General features: G+C 39.9%; 1 protein-coding gene across 3 annotated transcripts in view; it reads left to right on the top strand.

Moving 5' to 3' along the window:
• Positions 1-17,773, top strand: part of LOC120548128 (inactive phospholipase D5-like) — a 63,555-nt gene that overhangs the window by 40,094 nt on the left and 5,688 nt on the right. For 2 of the 3 annotated variants that reach the window (XM_039784154.1, XM_039784155.1), the window contains 5 exons: positions 4,107-4,243; positions 11,491-11,677; positions 14,065-14,173; positions 14,492-14,619; positions 17,079-17,276. In XM_039784154.1, coding sequence (XP_039640088.1) covers positions 4,107-4,243; positions 11,491-11,677; positions 14,065-14,173; positions 14,492-14,619; positions 17,079-17,276 — 759 coding nt within the window. The remainder of the gene's footprint in view (positions 1-4,106; positions 4,244-11,490; positions 11,678-14,064; positions 14,174-14,491; positions 14,620-17,078; positions 17,277-17,773) is intronic. The other variant, XM_039784157.1, reaches the window with a different exon arrangement.

The raw sequence follows: 17,773 nt of genomic DNA, 5'->3' as shown, positions 1-17,773 counted from the left end.
TCTAATTAGCCTCTTGGTGCCTGTTCTCACACCTCACCATAGCCAGGACGTGTGTTATGTAAATCACCAGCAGTGGACAAACAAATCAATTAAAAAGCATAATCAGCTTCAAGGTTTGAGTATCCAGTCTGACAATGTGGTAAAAAAAAATGTTGAAGAGCACTAGCTCAATGTCGGGTTATAGATGTATGGTTATTAAATCCCCTGTGCACTCAGTGTTTGATTATCGGTCCTCAGTCGATCCTGACCCAATCAGTGTCATGCTACACTCTCCATCCAATACAGTGACAAAGGCCTCAACCACCTCTTCTCATCCTCTTCTTTTTCTTCTTTCCCTTTCCTTTTCTCTCTGGACTCTTCCCCACAATCATCTGTGTGCATGGATTGAAACTGGCTGCACTTAAAACAAGACTGTCTCTTCAAATGCCAGCGCAACTCATGCTGTCACCAGGCTTGTGGCGATCTTGTGCTTTACCCATCAAACGATTACACAACATCTGCAGTGCCCCAAGCGGTCATCAGACAAATTAGACCAGGATATGTTGCTCACAGACTTCTGTTGTGACGTTGGTGTGGTGTAAACTTGTCTTTCCCTCTGAGCAGCAGGGCTACTTGTTCTCACCATGCCCTGACAAAGAGGAAACACTCATAAGAGGATAATTGGGCCCCTGACAAGTTTCCTCAGGCTTCACTGTGAAGAAACTCATTCTGCTTCTCTGTAGGCGCACTAAAGATTTCCTTAAATGTGCTTCCAAAGCCACAGGGGCCACATGACTCCTCCATCGTGTTCACAAACCAGCACGCTATATGGGGACATAGCAGCACGACAAGCTGGGACATAGGTAAAAATAGAGCCTGCTTTAGACAATCACCACACTGTCTGTTCTCAAACTCTATAAAGCAGATAGGTTTTTTTTCCATCACTTGTAGGGCAGACTTAAAACAACTTAGAGGTTTGGCAGAGAGAAGGGCTCGGTTTAAAAGTTCTGCCTCTGATCTGAGGATATAAACATCCACCCTTTCAGGCCTGGCCTTCACTTCTGTCTGTGTGTGAGACAGTAACAGTGATTTGTTTTTGTGTGTGTGGCACTGTGCCATCCAACTTGCCAGCCTTTTTTAGATGGACTCTGGGGAGCTTTTGAAACAGCCGGGTGAGCAATCTCACTAAATTATGTAATTTATGATTCTCTTTTAGCAACTCACTCAAGGTTATCTTTGCTTCTAGATGATGAATGTTCTATCATATGTCGCTGTATCCTGTAATAGTAACTGTAAACAGCCAAAAAGGCTCTTGAAAGCACCAACACATGATAAGAGCACAAAAGTTTGTATATGTTAGTTTGAAAAAGAGACAAGTGGAATTACTATGTTTAGCAGTAAGGCACCAATATGAGAAGGAGAGTGTTTTACCATCAGCTGCCCCAGAAATGCATTGTTGTTAAAGGGTCCGTTCACCCAAATTACAAAAAGAAATGTACCCCTAGTGGGATCTAGCCATGCTGATAGTTTAGTTTCATGTGTCCTGGTTTTGAGATATCAGTCTCTGAGATTTCTGCCACCACCTCAATACATGACATGCTAGTAGCCTAAACTTTCTTCTTCTTTTTGTGATTGTTACATGTAAACAGTCTTTGTATTTGTAAACAGGTACTGTGAAGCACACTATTTCCTGTAATTGTAGGTGTATTGATCCCTAGCTGTGCTCTGATATCAGGTAACGCCGTCCCAAGTGCACCCTTTGAGTCTAACCTCTTTATATTTCTGCCATGATCCACATCTGACCACATGTGAATGCAGCAGCTGGTAGTAAAAACACTGGAAATATGAGAAGCATGCCGTGCAGGTAGACCTTCATCTGAACTTGCTTTTATTGCAGTACAAGGTCCAGCAGATGATTGACAGACTTGATTTAACCTCCATTTACCCTGTGTGTGTTTGCTGAGTTTGCTTTTGTTAAGTGCCTGGGGCTCTTTGATGCTTACCAGTTGCCTTATGGTCAGGATGTCATTACTGTAACCTCCATGCTGTTTTCATCCTTTTGCAACCAGTATGAGACACAGATGATTGAGAGTAAAAGAGTTGGTTGAGCAGACTGTGGCTACACTTAGGAATTAGGCATAATATTACAACCACCAGTGCTGCCAAGAAATAGAAAAACACTATTCCCATGTCAGACATCAGCTCAGACAGATGGTTGTGAGGATGAGAGTGTGAAGCTAAATATCCGTGCCGGTGTCTCTGTGGTTTACTGGGGGCACTCTTTGACTTGCTGGTAGATTAATTTAATTCCCACATGGGAACCTATGGGTATGAATGTCTTAAGCTACAATGAACCACAATAAAATCACCATGGCGTTTGTGCGGCTCTCAGATGTCGGTTGTGTATTATATGAGATTTGTCCCTGAGGATAATGAGTGCAGTCTAGTTGAATGTGCTAATGATCTGCTGTATTCAAGGGTAATTAGTTTTGGCTCTTCTGGCAGGTTACTAAGGGATCATGATACATTTGTTATTGTTCTACAAATAGTTAGGGTGTTTCCCAGTAAGTGGGTCACATCTATTGTACATATTGAAATCATGAGTGAGGCTGCAATAGATACACCTATTGTAATGACTTTCAGTCAAGGGTTAATAAAAATGTGATATAATGAAATAAATACTGCATAATTATATGATCATGATAGATAATGATGTTTACATTCTTAAAATAGGAACAAGTGGTTGTGCTGTGACCCAAACAATGTAAAAGCTGATATCTTTACTACTGACTATTATACAACTATAGTATCAGGTAGTAATCAATACACAGATCTCCACATGTCAATGCAGGAAAAACACAGTTGCATTTAATAATAATAATAATGATTGAGTTCCATTTATCTGTGCCTGTTTCAGGCCCCTGGTATCAACATGTACTGGCTCACTGTTTACTTCAATGGCTTAGTGGGACAAATAAATAGAGAAGACCCATGATTAATGTTATTAGTTACACTTGTGGCTTTCCTGTTATGACAAGCCAAAATGTAAAGTATACTTTGAAAGACTAACAGGAATTTATATACAACAGATTTGCCACATCCAATAATTTTTTAGCACCATGATGCTGCCAAAGTGACATTTTTATCAACATAATAAGGGAACGTAATTGAAATGCATCTGCAAAGTTGAAAACGATTCATACAAAATATGTCTTTAAAATGTTGATTGACAACATACTTTATTTGTTTTCTCTGCAATCCGCTCATAGCAACTACAGCATGAAAAGTTTGGCACTTGGTGAAGGTTAGAGTTAGTGGTCTTGGTTGAAAATGTAAACGTCAGATTCGATGATATGACTTCTTTACTTTATTAACATTTAAAACTATGATCTTCCCATAACCTCGATCAAAGTGCTCCACAACTTTTGTGTGGTAGAAGAATGTAGCACAAAATTGCAGGGTTGCCCGTGAATATATTTGCTTGTTAACGTGTATTGGCAAAACAAAACAGGGGAAATGTGTCAAATTAAACACAAACCATAGCTTAATGAAAACGTTAAAGAACCATACTATCGTCAAACAGTTCCCAGGTGTAAAGCAGGAATCCCTGAACTGGTAATACATTCATGACCTGCAGCTTCCAAGGCTGATATATTATGACATTTATTAGATTATTTAATTTGTCTTCACATCATCATTGCCCTTATATAGAACACCCTGACCCTTACATCCTTCTCAACCATATAGTAGCATGTGGACTTCCAAATATCCAATGTTAATGTTTGTTTCTGTCGATCGCTTTGTTTTCTTATTAGCTTTCTTCATTCTCTGTCTCTCTCCTTGCTCTCTACTCCCTTTCTTCCCTCTTTCCTTTCTTCTTCTCATTCCTGCCTCATGTTCTTTAAATAAAAGCATGAACTTGCAAGGTCATGCGTAGACCTTACATGTTTGTGTTAAATTCCCCCTCTATGTCATGTTTTGACCTGCTGAGCTGTGCATTAAAAAAAAGTTGTGTCAGCCAGAGCAGCCAGCTAGCAGAAGCCAAGGTTGGGGCACTTTGGGCTTGTTTTGATGAAGAGTAGAAAACACCTCGAAAATCAATGTTGTTCTCCTTTTCTCTCTTGCAGTCTCAGCAGAAATGCATTATGATCTTCGCCTTGGTGTGCTGCTTCGCCGTACTGATGGCGTTGATTTTCTCAGCGGTGGACTTTTGGGGTGAGGATGAAGATGGGATCACAGAGGAGAACTGTAGCAGGAACTGCAGGTGAGAGCTGCAGAACCACAAACACACAGTTCATTTTTAGTGGTTTCCAACATGTTTGGCTTGTTTCCCTTGATCACAAGTTATGGCCATAGCAGGTGTTCATACCAAAATCAGCTCTGTGTTAAATCACTGCAGGGGGCTGCTCTGGTGGGAGTATGTTGCATTAGGTACTTTGTGTTGTGTCGAAAGTTGAGTAAGGTTAAACGTGTTTGCCAGATGACCCTGCATTTGGAGAAACTCTGTGTTGGTCTTTTTGATAATACATCCAATTGTGTCTTACCTGAATAATATAAAGCCACGTCTTAACTAGTTTATAAATTAGTTAGTTAGTTAGTTAGTAGTTTTTTGCTGATTCAAAAATCTTTTCAAGTTTACAAACTGTATGTTAAAAACAACTGAGTGTTTCCTTATTTATGGGAGCTATGAGTACAGCAAAGCAGTAGAGCAAAAAAACTAAATTATTGTAATATATTAACCTATTCAAACAATGGTTGACATGATTTGGCAATTGATATGGCATTAGTGCCAGTAGCTTCTATGAATTAAACCCACATTTCCTTTAACCCATTTGGCTTGCCTTGGCCTTTCTCTGTTTGCAATTGTTCCAACAGCTTCCATTGCTGTTTTAGCTCCAGTTTCAAACCATGAATCAATCCCAGTCTGTGACACGTTGCAATCCAGCACGGTCTAACCCACTGGCATGACATAAACTGCAGTGTATAAAGGCTGCAGACCCCACAGCATTGCATTGCATTAATTTAGAGAGAGTATCCTATTGTCTCAAAGTAAAAAATGGTACATGCCAAGTAGCACCAATACAAAACAGATCTGTGTTCCCTCAACCTGATCCTATTGTAGCCTCCCCTGTTGCCCTGAAATGATTACAAGGCTCTTCTGAAAGTAACCATATACCACACTTTAACAAGTTTCTTCAGACTGTTTAAGAATATAGATCCCCAGACAAAAAGCCTCAACACCACTGCAGTATGTCGTGGTGGTCCAGAGTGAAACTGGCTGATCAGCAGTCATTTTCTCTGATCCAGCATTCTGCTCTCTCCACTTCCTACAAGTTCCCCTCCATTAGACTCGCATCATCCAATTTACCATTCAACATTGAATTACCCCCCCCCCCTCTCTCTCTCTCTTTCTTTCTTTATGTCTGTGTCCATCTACTCTCTCACTCCTATATAGTAATTTAACAAACTCCACATCACATGCTTCTGTTCTACTTAAGACTGAAAGTGTAATCCAAACTTGTAAAGCTGAATTGGACTCCTCTCCTGCTCTGAAGGACCCCTAAAGCGTGGTGGTAGAATGAGAGATGAATACGATGAGGCTGAGGGAGGGATGATGGGTGAGCCAGATGGAGGGAGAAGAAGTAGAGGATATCAGGGAAGATTTGGGGTTGGAATGAATGCTGTTAAATTCTTGCTGTCTGTGATGACGGGGGGTTCTTGTCAGTTCAAGACTTAACTCCAAACAAATTTCAGAAATGTGTACTGTCATTTTCCAGGTGTGCACTGCTATTTATATCCCATAAGCGTAATGATGACATTTTACTGCGACATGCATCATTTGAAAGACCTATAACGTGCGCAAGTGTAACATAATGGATGATTTGTAAAGTATTTTGCTCAAAGCGAGTTGCAGTACAAAATAGGAAAAGTGATAGACTACTATTAGACTGACACATTTATAATGAGGTGCACTGAGGCTTGCTCATGCTCACTTAGATTCCTAAAGGTGCTTGTAATTCATCAAAGGAAATGCATGTAAAGCCCTTTTCAGTCAGTATTCACTCTGTGAAAATGACCCAGTGATTAACTTGCAAATGAAATCCATGGTTATTTCTTTTTAAAAATGTATAGCAGACTAGTCTTTTATCTTGCCTTGCTTTGCCACTATAAAAAATCTCTTTCTGAGCCTTTTAGCAGCCCAAATAATGACTCAGCAGCTCTATTGTTTGTGATATTGTAATTCGGACGTGTCACATGCAGCTGGTTGTTTTAGTTATGTAGATTTCCCTTTAATCTATTTTTTCCTGCATAAACAATGCTAATGTTTGGATCTCAGAGACAGAACATCTGAGATGGGTTGCTACTGTGCATCTGCGTTAAAATGTTGTTGTTTTTTAAATCTGCCACTGATGCAGATAGATGATGATGATGACTTTATGTATTTGTCCGACAGTACAATCAAACACTTAATTAATTTGATATTTATTATTCCCTCTGAGGACAACTTCAGCTAAAAACATGATTGTATCCAAATGACAGTCTGGTGTAACCCCCAACACAAAACAAGAAAACCTACAGCCAGAATGGGTAGAAAAAAAGAACTGAACAAGCCACAGAAATTAGGCTACTGAACCAACTAAACTTGACTATGGTGATGTTTTATACATGCATGCTTCCTCTAAAAGTTTACATGCACTGGACACTGTACACCATGGAGCTCTGAGGTTCATCACTGGTATGAAAGCCCTCACTCACCACTGTGATCTATATGAACGTGTTGGATGGCCTTCTTTATCAAACGGAGACTTCAACACTGGCATACTCTCATATACAAGGCTATTTAGGTCTCCTTCCATCCTACCTTCTGACCTATATCAATGTAAACAGTACTGGAACTTACAATCTTCGTTCCCAGGATCTTTTCCTTATGTCTGTTCCAAAGGTTAGAACTGAGCTGGGGAAAAAGGCATTTAAGTTTGCTGCTCCCTCTACATGGAACAAGTTACAGAAATCCCTGAAACTTACTAAACTGGTCTCATTGGTCGCTTTTAAGAGGATGTTGTTTGACTTGGAGGGAATGACATCTGGCTGTAGATGTTTTACCTGATGTGTTTAGTATTCTGGTTGACTCTGAGGGATTTGCTGTTTCAGTTGTTTTATGTTCGTAGTGTTTTTGTGTATTCTGTATTGGCATGTATGTGTGGTTGTACTGCTGCCTGCCTTGGCCAGGACACTCTTGAAAAAGAGATTTTTAATCTCAACGAGTTTCTTCCTGGTTAAATAAAGGTTAAATAAAAAAAAAAAAAAAAAAAAATAACTCTCTTAAATGAGGCAGGTGAAGAAAAAAAAGGGTGGTATTGGCATCTCTGAAATTCAGCCACAACAAGGTATACAGTATAGCCTGTAGTGAGCTTAACAGGTCGGCTTAGTGGATGCAAACTATTGGCCATTGCCTATTGGTCAAAATGTCAGGGAAGTGGGCGCCTGGTAGAGCGCATGCCCATATATAGAGGCTAATTCCTTGACGCAGCAGCCCAAGGTTCGACTCCGACCTGCGGCCCTTTGCTGCATGTCAATTCCCCTCTCACTACCCTTTCATGTCTTCAGCTGTCCTATACATTTAACTTAAAGGCCTAAAATGACTCAAAAAATGTTTTACAAAAAAATGTCAGGGAACACCCATGTCGTGACAGACAGACATGGAACAATGTAATAAACTAAGTACTTGCTGTCTACATTCATTAGCATAAAACACAGAGAATTATGTTCAAAGAAACATGTCATTTAGTGGCTTAAATGTCAGATAATGGGATGAAATTTACACATGAAGCGTGTTTACAGTTACATCAGTGTTCTGGTTGTACCCGACGAAACATTGGATTTGACATTTACCCTTTAAATGAACAGCGTGCAGTGAGCAGTGCAGCAGCACCTCCTGCGATACCCTTATTAATGTCCTGGCTGCTGTACACCCAGAGCTCAGGGCAGCTCATGAGAGGGTGGATAATTTATATCAGATGTCTGGAGCTGACACTGGCACATCTCATGCTGTTACTCTAGTGGTACAGTGGGCACACAGTATCACAAGTATTTGCATGTGTAATTAGCATTTTCCATACAGTATCCTTATGTGCTTTAGGAATTTTTATATGAGTTTGTTTAACATGTAAACTTGCCTCAGCACTGACAGTTCTGTAATGGTGTGAAATAATGTTCTGACTTTTGAAACAAAACATCAGGAGGGAGAGTTTATCATTTTAATCCAACTGCGCTCACCTACCACACTGTGAAGACGGGAATCCATTATCATGCAGAGAGTGATGGAGGGATTTTACATTCAGACATACTTTCTGTCTCTGTCTCACTGTGTCATGTATGCACACACAGAGCATAAAGTTTACACCACTTAGGTATTGACTGGCTGGGAATGAATCACACCCATGAGTGTGCAGATGGGTTACAATGGAGGGTACCGGCAGTGGACATCACAGACTGCATAAATCAATGAATCCCTTGCAGGCATAGACAAGCTACTTCGCTGTTTTCTCTGCTTTTAATACCAAATCCTGTCTGCCTGTTTACACAACCCACAACCACCATTCATCATACCTCACAGCCATTACAGTGGACAGAGAGGATTTCCTTCAAAATAAGATTAGAACTGCTCCTCTTGTTTCCTTTCCATCATTGTTTTACCTTCTTGCGATGTGTTTACTATAGCTGTCCCAGTTTTTGCTGTCATTACAGAACAAAGGAGACTCTAGGCTGTGTGATGTGAACATTAATCTTCTCAATAATTTCATCACAGCTCGCTGTATTGGTTTAGTTGTGTCTTGTTACACTCCTCTTTTCATTTTACTCACTCTGTGTTCAGTCCTCAAGCTCTGTGGCTGACAAATAGCAGAGTACCCACCCTCAGTAACATATGAGCCAACTTTACTTATGATTCTCCCAAAACTTTGCTTCACTTACTGTAACATATTGAATGTCACTTCCATGAGGAGGAATCAGCATGTTATGATCACAGAGGGTGTGAGTCCTACTTTACAGTTTGACCCTTGGCCACTTTCCAAAACCTGACTTAGCTTTACTTTAGCCAGAATTACATTTTAAAGCTGCCAGCTGGCAACGGGCCCCTCAATGTGATGGTACATTATCACCTGCAACATGCACGCGCCAGTGTGCCCTTGAGAGAAGCACTCGATAGACCACGAGCTGTCACACCTCAGCTGACCCTGTGCTCTGACGGGTCAAAGTGCTAAGATCCATTTGGTATTACAGAGCCATCGCCAGGGAGTCTGCCAGCGCAGACCTAACTGTGTTTTAAAGCCAGAAAGCCATGAAACAAATGTGTAGAATGAGTCTTTAATGCAATAAAGAAATCAAAAAGACAAAAAAGGACAATTTACTTGCGATGAAAGCTTTACTCACTACATTCCAATAGTATGCAACTATGTGTGAAAAGTATTTTATTCACTCCTGCACTAACACTTTAAACAGTTATAAACCTCATATGCAATTCAGTAATTACCAAAAATAGATTTTATTCGATGGCTAAGAGACATAATCAATACACGACCATAACAAAAACTTCCTACTACTTCACACAAACTAATTTTAAAGCTGCACTAATCAAGCATGTCATATGTAACGATGACTACGTAATGAGAAAGGGGTCGCTCGAACCTGCGGAGAATTATCACTCAGGCGACTCAGCAGCTCCCCTCAGCTCTAGTACACATAATTTTTGTATCTTTCAGCTTATTGTTTTGTTTTTTGGCCCACAACTTACTTACTAATTACTACTGGTTTTGCTTAGGTTGAAGTATTCTGATGCATTATTCTTTAGAGATTAAATTAATCAGTTTATTTTTCAATTTCTTTCATCATGTCTTATAGGTGTATGACTTATTCATGTGACCAACCAGCAAATTTAATTTCACATTCAGTCATGATGACGTGACGTCCACGTGTGCACTGATAAAATTAATGGTTTTGAAAGTGTTGCGTTGATTAGATTAAAATAATCAAGTCATGTTTACAGTATACGACTTCACTCTTACCTTGCACACTTATTAGCACACTGTTTGTCGTAACTTTTAACTCCATGCTCTACCTATTGAGCCACCAAACTAATTTGCAGTATATTTACCGTAACATTTCTTATCAAATTCGTCCCCTCACATGGAATTGAGTAAAGTCTTGTGCAGAAGTGGTTCTGCTCTTGGAAAGCATTTTATCCAGAAACAATCAACTATGGAGGTGCAGAATTTATATATGAGTTCCCCCTCATTGAACACCCTCTCCCCATTTCTATTTGTCGTACAAAATCTAGCTGGCAGAAATCAACGTCCAAGCCAGACACAGTTAGAATGTGGTGAGCGTTGGAGCTTGATAATAGCCTCGTTCTGTGTGGCTGCAGATCTAGGTCTGCCACGGCTAATTCAATCTGTTGACTCCAGTGCTGATGCCCCAGTCGCTTTCAGCATCCTGGTGAGGTAAAATGGGAACTGGATATACAATCGGGGGAGCTCAGAGTCATGGTTAGCCAGATACAATGACATTACACCTTGGCGGAAAGTGCAGGGATATTCATACAGTGATGTATACAAAGCAATATAATGCAAAACAACTATCACTGAGAACATTTTCCACATCATTTACCATAACTTTCAGCTTGGTGGTACAGTTTTATGATAAAGAGAAAAACTTGGTCTAAGCCAGTTTTTCGAATATTTGGTTCGCCTGGTCTCCTTTTGTAATTTTTGTTTTACTTAAAACTCACAGCGAGCGTTCAGAGTTCACCATTGAACTAATGCCTACCATACACTGGAAGACTCGGAACAGACTTTGAAAAGACGGCAATCCACTGAATCTGGCATACAGGAGATTGGTAAGCCTCTGTATTTGAATTAAATTATGCTTGCTGCAACTACAGTATATTAGACGACACCAGACTGCTGATGGCTACACTAAAATGCACCGTGTGATAGCGTAGGGAGTAGTATATATGAGAAAATAACAAGAATACAGCAAAACTTATTGAAAAAAATCCCTGACTAGGTGTAATTGAATCTGCATTGCTGACAACTGTCCAACATCAACCTTCAATTATTCTCAGCCCCTGGCAGAGGCAACCCGTACAAGATTTAATGATGCTTCAAGGAATCTAAGGGCATTAGTGGTCTAGAAATCTAATCTTGATAACACTCATTAAGTGAACGATCCTGAGGAAGAGTGCTGTAGCTAATTTGTCAGTAGTAAGAAAGAAGGAACATAACCTCATATTAGTGGCACCCAAGCTCATAATAATTCTGCTACTAATGCAAACACATAATTGCTTTGTGAAAGATTATGAACCTCACATTGAGTTCAGCATTTTTCCATTAAAAGGTCTCTGTGGCTCAGCCTATTAATACTCTTTTGCAGCTTTTTTTTTGAATGCAGGTCCTACATTTTACATCATTATGTTTCTTCTTTACTCTGTCTTTCTCTGTATAATTTCCACAGAGTAGTGCTTGTGGAGAACATCCCAGAAGACATCTCCTTCTTAGACAATGGTACATCACACCTCCCTCTCTCAGTGGGGCTGTACAACTTACTGGACCGAGCTATCCGGGTCGTAGAGATAGTTTCCCCGCTGTGGCTCCTCAACTCCTCCGACTATGAATCCAGCTTCCAGCCTGCTGCCAGACAGGTAAAACCAGAGCAAGCCTTCAGAGACTTGACTCTGCAGAAGTTGTGGCATTTATTAAAATTTTTAGTTTTACCTTTTCTCTCTCCTCTTTGTGTTTTTGCTTCATCTACATAATAATCAGTGATGGAAAAAGAAGGATCCCTCTATCCCTTTACTTAAGTAAAGGTACCAATACAACAATGTTGAAACAGGTCCTGCATTTAAAGTTTTACATATTATCAGCAAAATTGTATAAAAGTATCACATTAAATGTACTTTCTCTGCAGAAAAATGGCCCCTGTAAGTGATATAATGTTAGCATACCACATTATTAGATAGTTAATGATGCATCAAAGCATAAGCAGAATTGTACTGTTGTAGCTGGTCGAGGTGAAGCTGGTTTGAAGTACTTTAGATGCAGCCAGATAGTTTTGTCCAGTGATCCCAAAAGTAGGGTTTCGGGCTGCCTCCAAAGAGTCACAACGTAAATCTGGGGGATCATGAGATGATTAATGGGTTAGAGATGGAAAAAAAATTCTGCTATACTAATTTGTATTCATATATACTCTAATTGTATCCTCTTCAACAGTCACAAGCCACTGCATAAATCTCAGCGATATATTTCATAAACTTTTCATATTGTGATGTCCCATGAGGGTAGGTGTAGTGAATACCTGTTGTGAATGCAAATGTGGTTCGTTGTTCTGATCTTTGAAGCTATTAAAGCACTCTGTTGAACTGGGCACTTTAACTCAATGAGATCTTCTGAGAGAAAACCCCAGCTTGCTGCAATATGGTTTTGATAAAAGCTTTATCTGAAAATTAACTAACAACTACAGCTGTAGTATAGTCAAAAATACAATATCTTTCTCTGAAATGTGGTGGAGTAGATGTGTAAAGTAGCATGAAATGGAAACACGTAAAGTACAGGTACCTGAAAATTGTACTTGAGCAAATATGTAATGTAATGTAGTGTGTGACAGCAGAGTTGATGCATTATTTGCATTAGCTATACAACATCGTGCCTATTTGATTTTATTCACATCCCCAGGTCATTAAGCAGACTACACAGCTGCCACATCTCATATTTATTATACCTTGAAAGGAAATTAAAGGTTTTCTGCTTCAGCCAAATTAGATAATAAAATCAAAGTAGGACCAAATTTTGAAATAAATGAACAGACACAAATTATAGCGGAAAATCAATAATGTCCCTGTAGAATTGTACTTGCTGGTAAAATACTAGTCTGGGTTATTTTTAAGCTGCTTGGATGTGTGTATTGACAGTTGCCAGAAGGGTTGGCCAGGCAGGCACACACACACACACACACACACACACACACACACACACACACACACACACACACACACACACACACACACACACACACACACACACACACACACACACAGATGAATAGAGCATGTAAGGACTAATGACAGCCTATGGCTGTTGATTGGAAAGTAATAGCTCCTTTCCCAGGCCTTGGAGCAGAGGAGAGCTAATGGCCTTTCAGCCTCCAGCTCTCTGTAGAGCTGATTAAATAAGACAACTTATCGGGAGGGGGGCTGGACTGGAACATTTTATATATCGTAAAGGCAAAGTTACAAGACATGGAGGTGGAGATGCTCTTGTAGCAGGCATGTCTGTTTGTGTCCAAATATTAGTAGCAGTTAAGTTAAAAGAAAATGTTGTTTTGTTTCCATGAATAGAGTAGCCTATAATAACTAAATATTTTGTGAACCCACAATGAGAAGAATCACTGTCAGTTCTGCAGACTTCTTTTGTGGAGGATTTTAAGTGTGAAAAATCAATTGAAACATTTAGCTCTTATTTAATTTTAGCTGTCACATACAAATGTTTATGTAAAAAAGGCAACATCACCTTAAATTATAAAAAGGAAGGAATTCAAGAGTTTTCTGAACTGTGCTGTGCAAGACAATGAACTTCTTTCAGATGTCACTGATGTGTTCTGACTATCTGCAACGACATTAAATAGTGTTCTGCTTCACTCCGTTAAGCTCAGACTTCTTTGACTCAGCTTTAATTTGCAATGTTTTCTGCGTAAAAGCCTAAAAGCAAACTTACCAATATCACCAAAATGTAAGACTTTCTCTGGGAATAATTAGGAATATGTGTACCACAAAATCAGGTAAGATTGTACACTTTAAAGATGCACTAGTGATTCAGTATTGCATTTCATAAAATTGGAAGACTTGCAAGAGATACATTTAAAGAAGAATCATTAATAGATATAATTATAGATATATGCTTTCTCCTGAAAATCTGAACTCTCCAAGCACATGCCGAAATAACCCTGATGACATGATCAGAGTCAGGGAGAATGTCGTCTAAATACATATGAATTTCATGTGACAGTGAATGTTTTATGATGTGTTTCCCTCAGGGCAGGGCTCTGCTGTCCAGGCTGCAAGGGCTGAAAGCTAAAGGAATCCAGCTGAAGATCTCCAGCGGGATGATCGACTCGACTGAGCTTGGGATGCTCGCCAAACACAGTCAGCTCTATCTCTCACTGTATTATACATTCTGTGTGTCTGTGTTCAAACATGCTGCAGCTTAGCTCTGTCTGTTGACTGTTCTCTCTCCCTATTTCTCTATTTGTCCTGCTCAGCTCTTTCAATCTCTCTATTTCCATCTTTCCCTTTATCTGTCTTTGTGTTTCATTTTCTTGTTGATCCTGTTTCTGTCTGTGGCTAGATCTGCTTTTATCCTTCTCCTTGTCTCACTTGTAACTTCCTTTATTTCAATATCATTGTCGTACTGCCTTTTGTCTTTTTCTTGATCGCTGTTTCTCTCTCCCACTCTATTTTTAGATGCTGAAGTTCACTATGTGAACACGACAGCCCTGACCAAAGGTCAACTCCACTCCTCCTTCTGGGTGGTCGACAGGAAACATTTCTACATCGGCAGCGCCAGCATGGACTGGAGATCCCTTGCCACTGTATTTAAAATCCACCACACATCACAGCACACACAGAAACACACACATATGTTAACATGCATACTCACACAAAACAGAGGCCTGTGGCAGAAAATGCATAATCTCAGTCCTGTAAATTCTGAAGCAGCAATGTAACACAATCTCTGCAAATTGTTACATTTACAAATCACAATTTACACCCTCTGTGGTTATTGTGTATCCAACAGATTTACATGAGATTTGATTACATAACAAGTTACGTATCCCCTAATGTAAATGCTTTGATAACATTCTACTGGCTCAGACTCAAAAGTACAGCATTTTATTTGAAGTTCCCAGCCCTCTTTGCAAAAGGGTGTCCCTCTTGAAAACATCTGAAATAACTCACAGTAATATCATGATCGCCTGTTAATTCATTTGGCAAATATAGGCAGATTTTCTATTCTATCGTCTATCTATTACCACGTGTAATACACAAGTCCTTTACTTTGAATAATTACTTGATGTTTACAGGTCCCCAAACGTTGCACTTTTTAGTTTGTGTGTTTTGATTTTTGTTGATATATTAGAAGATTCAGTTGCTATATTTACTGACACATACTACTAGTCGTTAACCCTTTCAAAACACATTTGTACATATAGCAAGATAATATTTGTTCATAAGTTACATGTCAGTGTCTTCTTTTTCAAAAATTCATAGATGGGGGGGGAGTGGATGGGTGTGGGCATGCAGGGTGGGGTTGCATGCAAAAATAGAAAGTGGCCATTCTTTCATCTTCTTCTTCAAAGCTGAGATTCTTGCACGGTTCATTAAAGTGCGGACCCATTTGTTAGGAAGTTTTATCTATCTTTAGACACCTACAGATGTGAAATAACAATGTGCATGTGTGTTTTGATGGAGATAGAACAGGCTATGTCAGATAAGACTTAAGCCCTATTCGCACGGGATAAGTGTTATCTAGGGACCTCGTGTGAATTATAAATTACCCACCCACGTCTGATTTTCATCTGGCGCATTCGAACTGTGATTTTACTCGAATTTAGCCTACTGACATTAAGCAACAGTAGAAACATGGGTGTGGGTAGCTCTGCTACGTGTGTTTGTGTGTGGTCAGATCTCGAGGACACACACGCACACAATCTCAACCGGGTAGTCAGTCATCGTCCGAACTGTGACCTCTCCTTTTTCTTTCTCTCACTTTTTTCTCCGGGTGGAGAAGCAGGGTCCGGTTAGATGGATAAAACCAAACATTTCACCAGGTTAAAATCTATTAGCCCAAGCTTACGCGCTTGATTTATTTGTAACATTAACCTCTAATTGTGAAGTGACCCCCTCGCGGATTGTGCATCATTATTTTGATAAGCTATTGCGTGGAGATGTCTTGTCGTTATCTCTAGATGTATGATACAAACATAAAAAATATATTTACCGCATGCTGCTATACATGCCATCCATCGCCATCTAATCATTCTTTTTGTCTTCGCACTTGTGGTGGTTTTCATCTTTCTCTTTCTGCAAATTGTATATGATGTATAGCGACATGACCCAGCTCCCAAAAAACTGTCAAAACACTCCAACGCACCCTCCATTCTTCGCGAAAGATGGATAAAAAAAGCGCAAAAGAAGGAAATAGGTACCTTGAAAAAACAAAAAAGCCCCGCCAAATCCTGGCCAAATCAGAGATGCCGATTCGCACGGGACTAATATTATCACAGGACCTCCGTTTTCGGCGAAATATGGTAGGTCATTTGCGGGGGAATTATTACTTTACAAATTACAGACATGACCGATTCGCACGGGATTAAGATCACAGACAACCTCCGCAATTATTACAAATGACTGGAGGTCACCAGGTAATACTTATCCCATGCGAATAGGGCTTTAGCTATATACTTTGCTCGTGTAAACACTGCATGGAGAAAAAGAATGTGCAAAGTAAAAGAGAGACAGAGAAGGCAATTTAGAAGGTACAAGCTAAGAAGCTGAAAGTTAGATGTGCCTATTTGAAATGAATATGCAGCAGAGGGCAAAGACAGAAAATTGACTGAAACAGAAAAGAGCTGGAGGCTGAAAGGCCATTAACTCTCCTCTGCCCCAAGGCCTGGGAAAGACGCTATTACTTTACAATCAACAGCCATAGGCTGTCATTAGTCCTTACATGCTCTATTCATCTGTGTGTGTGTGTGTGTGTGTGTGTGTGTGTGTGTGTGTGTGTGTGTGTGTGTGTGTGTGTGTGTGTGTGTGTGTGTGTGTGTGTGTGTGTGTGTGTGTGTGTGATGATGGATAGATGGATGTATAAAAGTGTATAAGGAGTAAAAACAGGCTAAAATGACTTGCAAAAAAGGGAAATCTGATGTTGATGGAGACAATGGACAGCCTTTCCGTTGATAATGTTCAGCAAAAATACAAAGATATTGATGTAAATGTGTGCTGTCTCAATGCTGATGGTGATCTAACAGAGATTGTGTTCGTTCTCCAGAGGAAGGAGCTAGGTGTGTTGGTGTACGACTGCAGCTGTCTGGCTCTGGACCTCCACAAAGTGTTCAGCCTCTACTGGGGGCTCCAGTACAGAGACTTCATCCCCTCCTTCTGGTCCAAGCGCCTCTTTGCTCTCTTCAACAGGGACACACCACTGGAGCTCACTCTCAACAGCACAAAGGCTCAGGCCTATGTCTCTGTAAGTGACAAATAGCATTAGTTTGTATTGTTCATCAGAAAAGGTTCAAATCTGTGCCTTTTCCTGGTGGATATGTCAACGACAATCTTAATGCCAACCCATAATTAAGGAGGAATTTTGTATTGATGGCACAAGTAAAGAAAAAGGCTTGTATAAAAGAGTAAGACTCCAAAAGCCAAAACATCTATTTAAAGGGATGCTTACAGTAATGTTATCATTTAAAACATGATACATCTGTCAATTTCTTGACTCTGCAACCAAAGGTTAGCATTTGTGGTCTAAAGTTATACATTACAGGCTCAAGTATACCTAGTTAACCGCAAAGTATCTATATCAGATAACAGCATTCAATTGCCTTCCATTGCCGACATTCAAAGGATATTACGTATAATTGGTGGCTCACATAATTCAATGTCATGTCATTTGAAACGGGATGTTAGAACAGACTGTTCAAAAGTGAGCTTCAGTGTATGGTTCATTTTCGCTTGACTGGGATT

The sequence above is a fragment of the Perca fluviatilis genome, chromosome 19 (assembly GCF_010015445.1).
Source record: "Perca fluviatilis chromosome 19, GENO_Pfluv_1.0, whole genome shotgun sequence".
Classification (NCBI taxonomy): Eukaryota; Metazoa; Chordata; class Actinopteri; order Perciformes; family Percidae; genus Perca; species Perca fluviatilis.
This window is presented reverse-complemented; position numbering and strand designations above follow the sequence as displayed.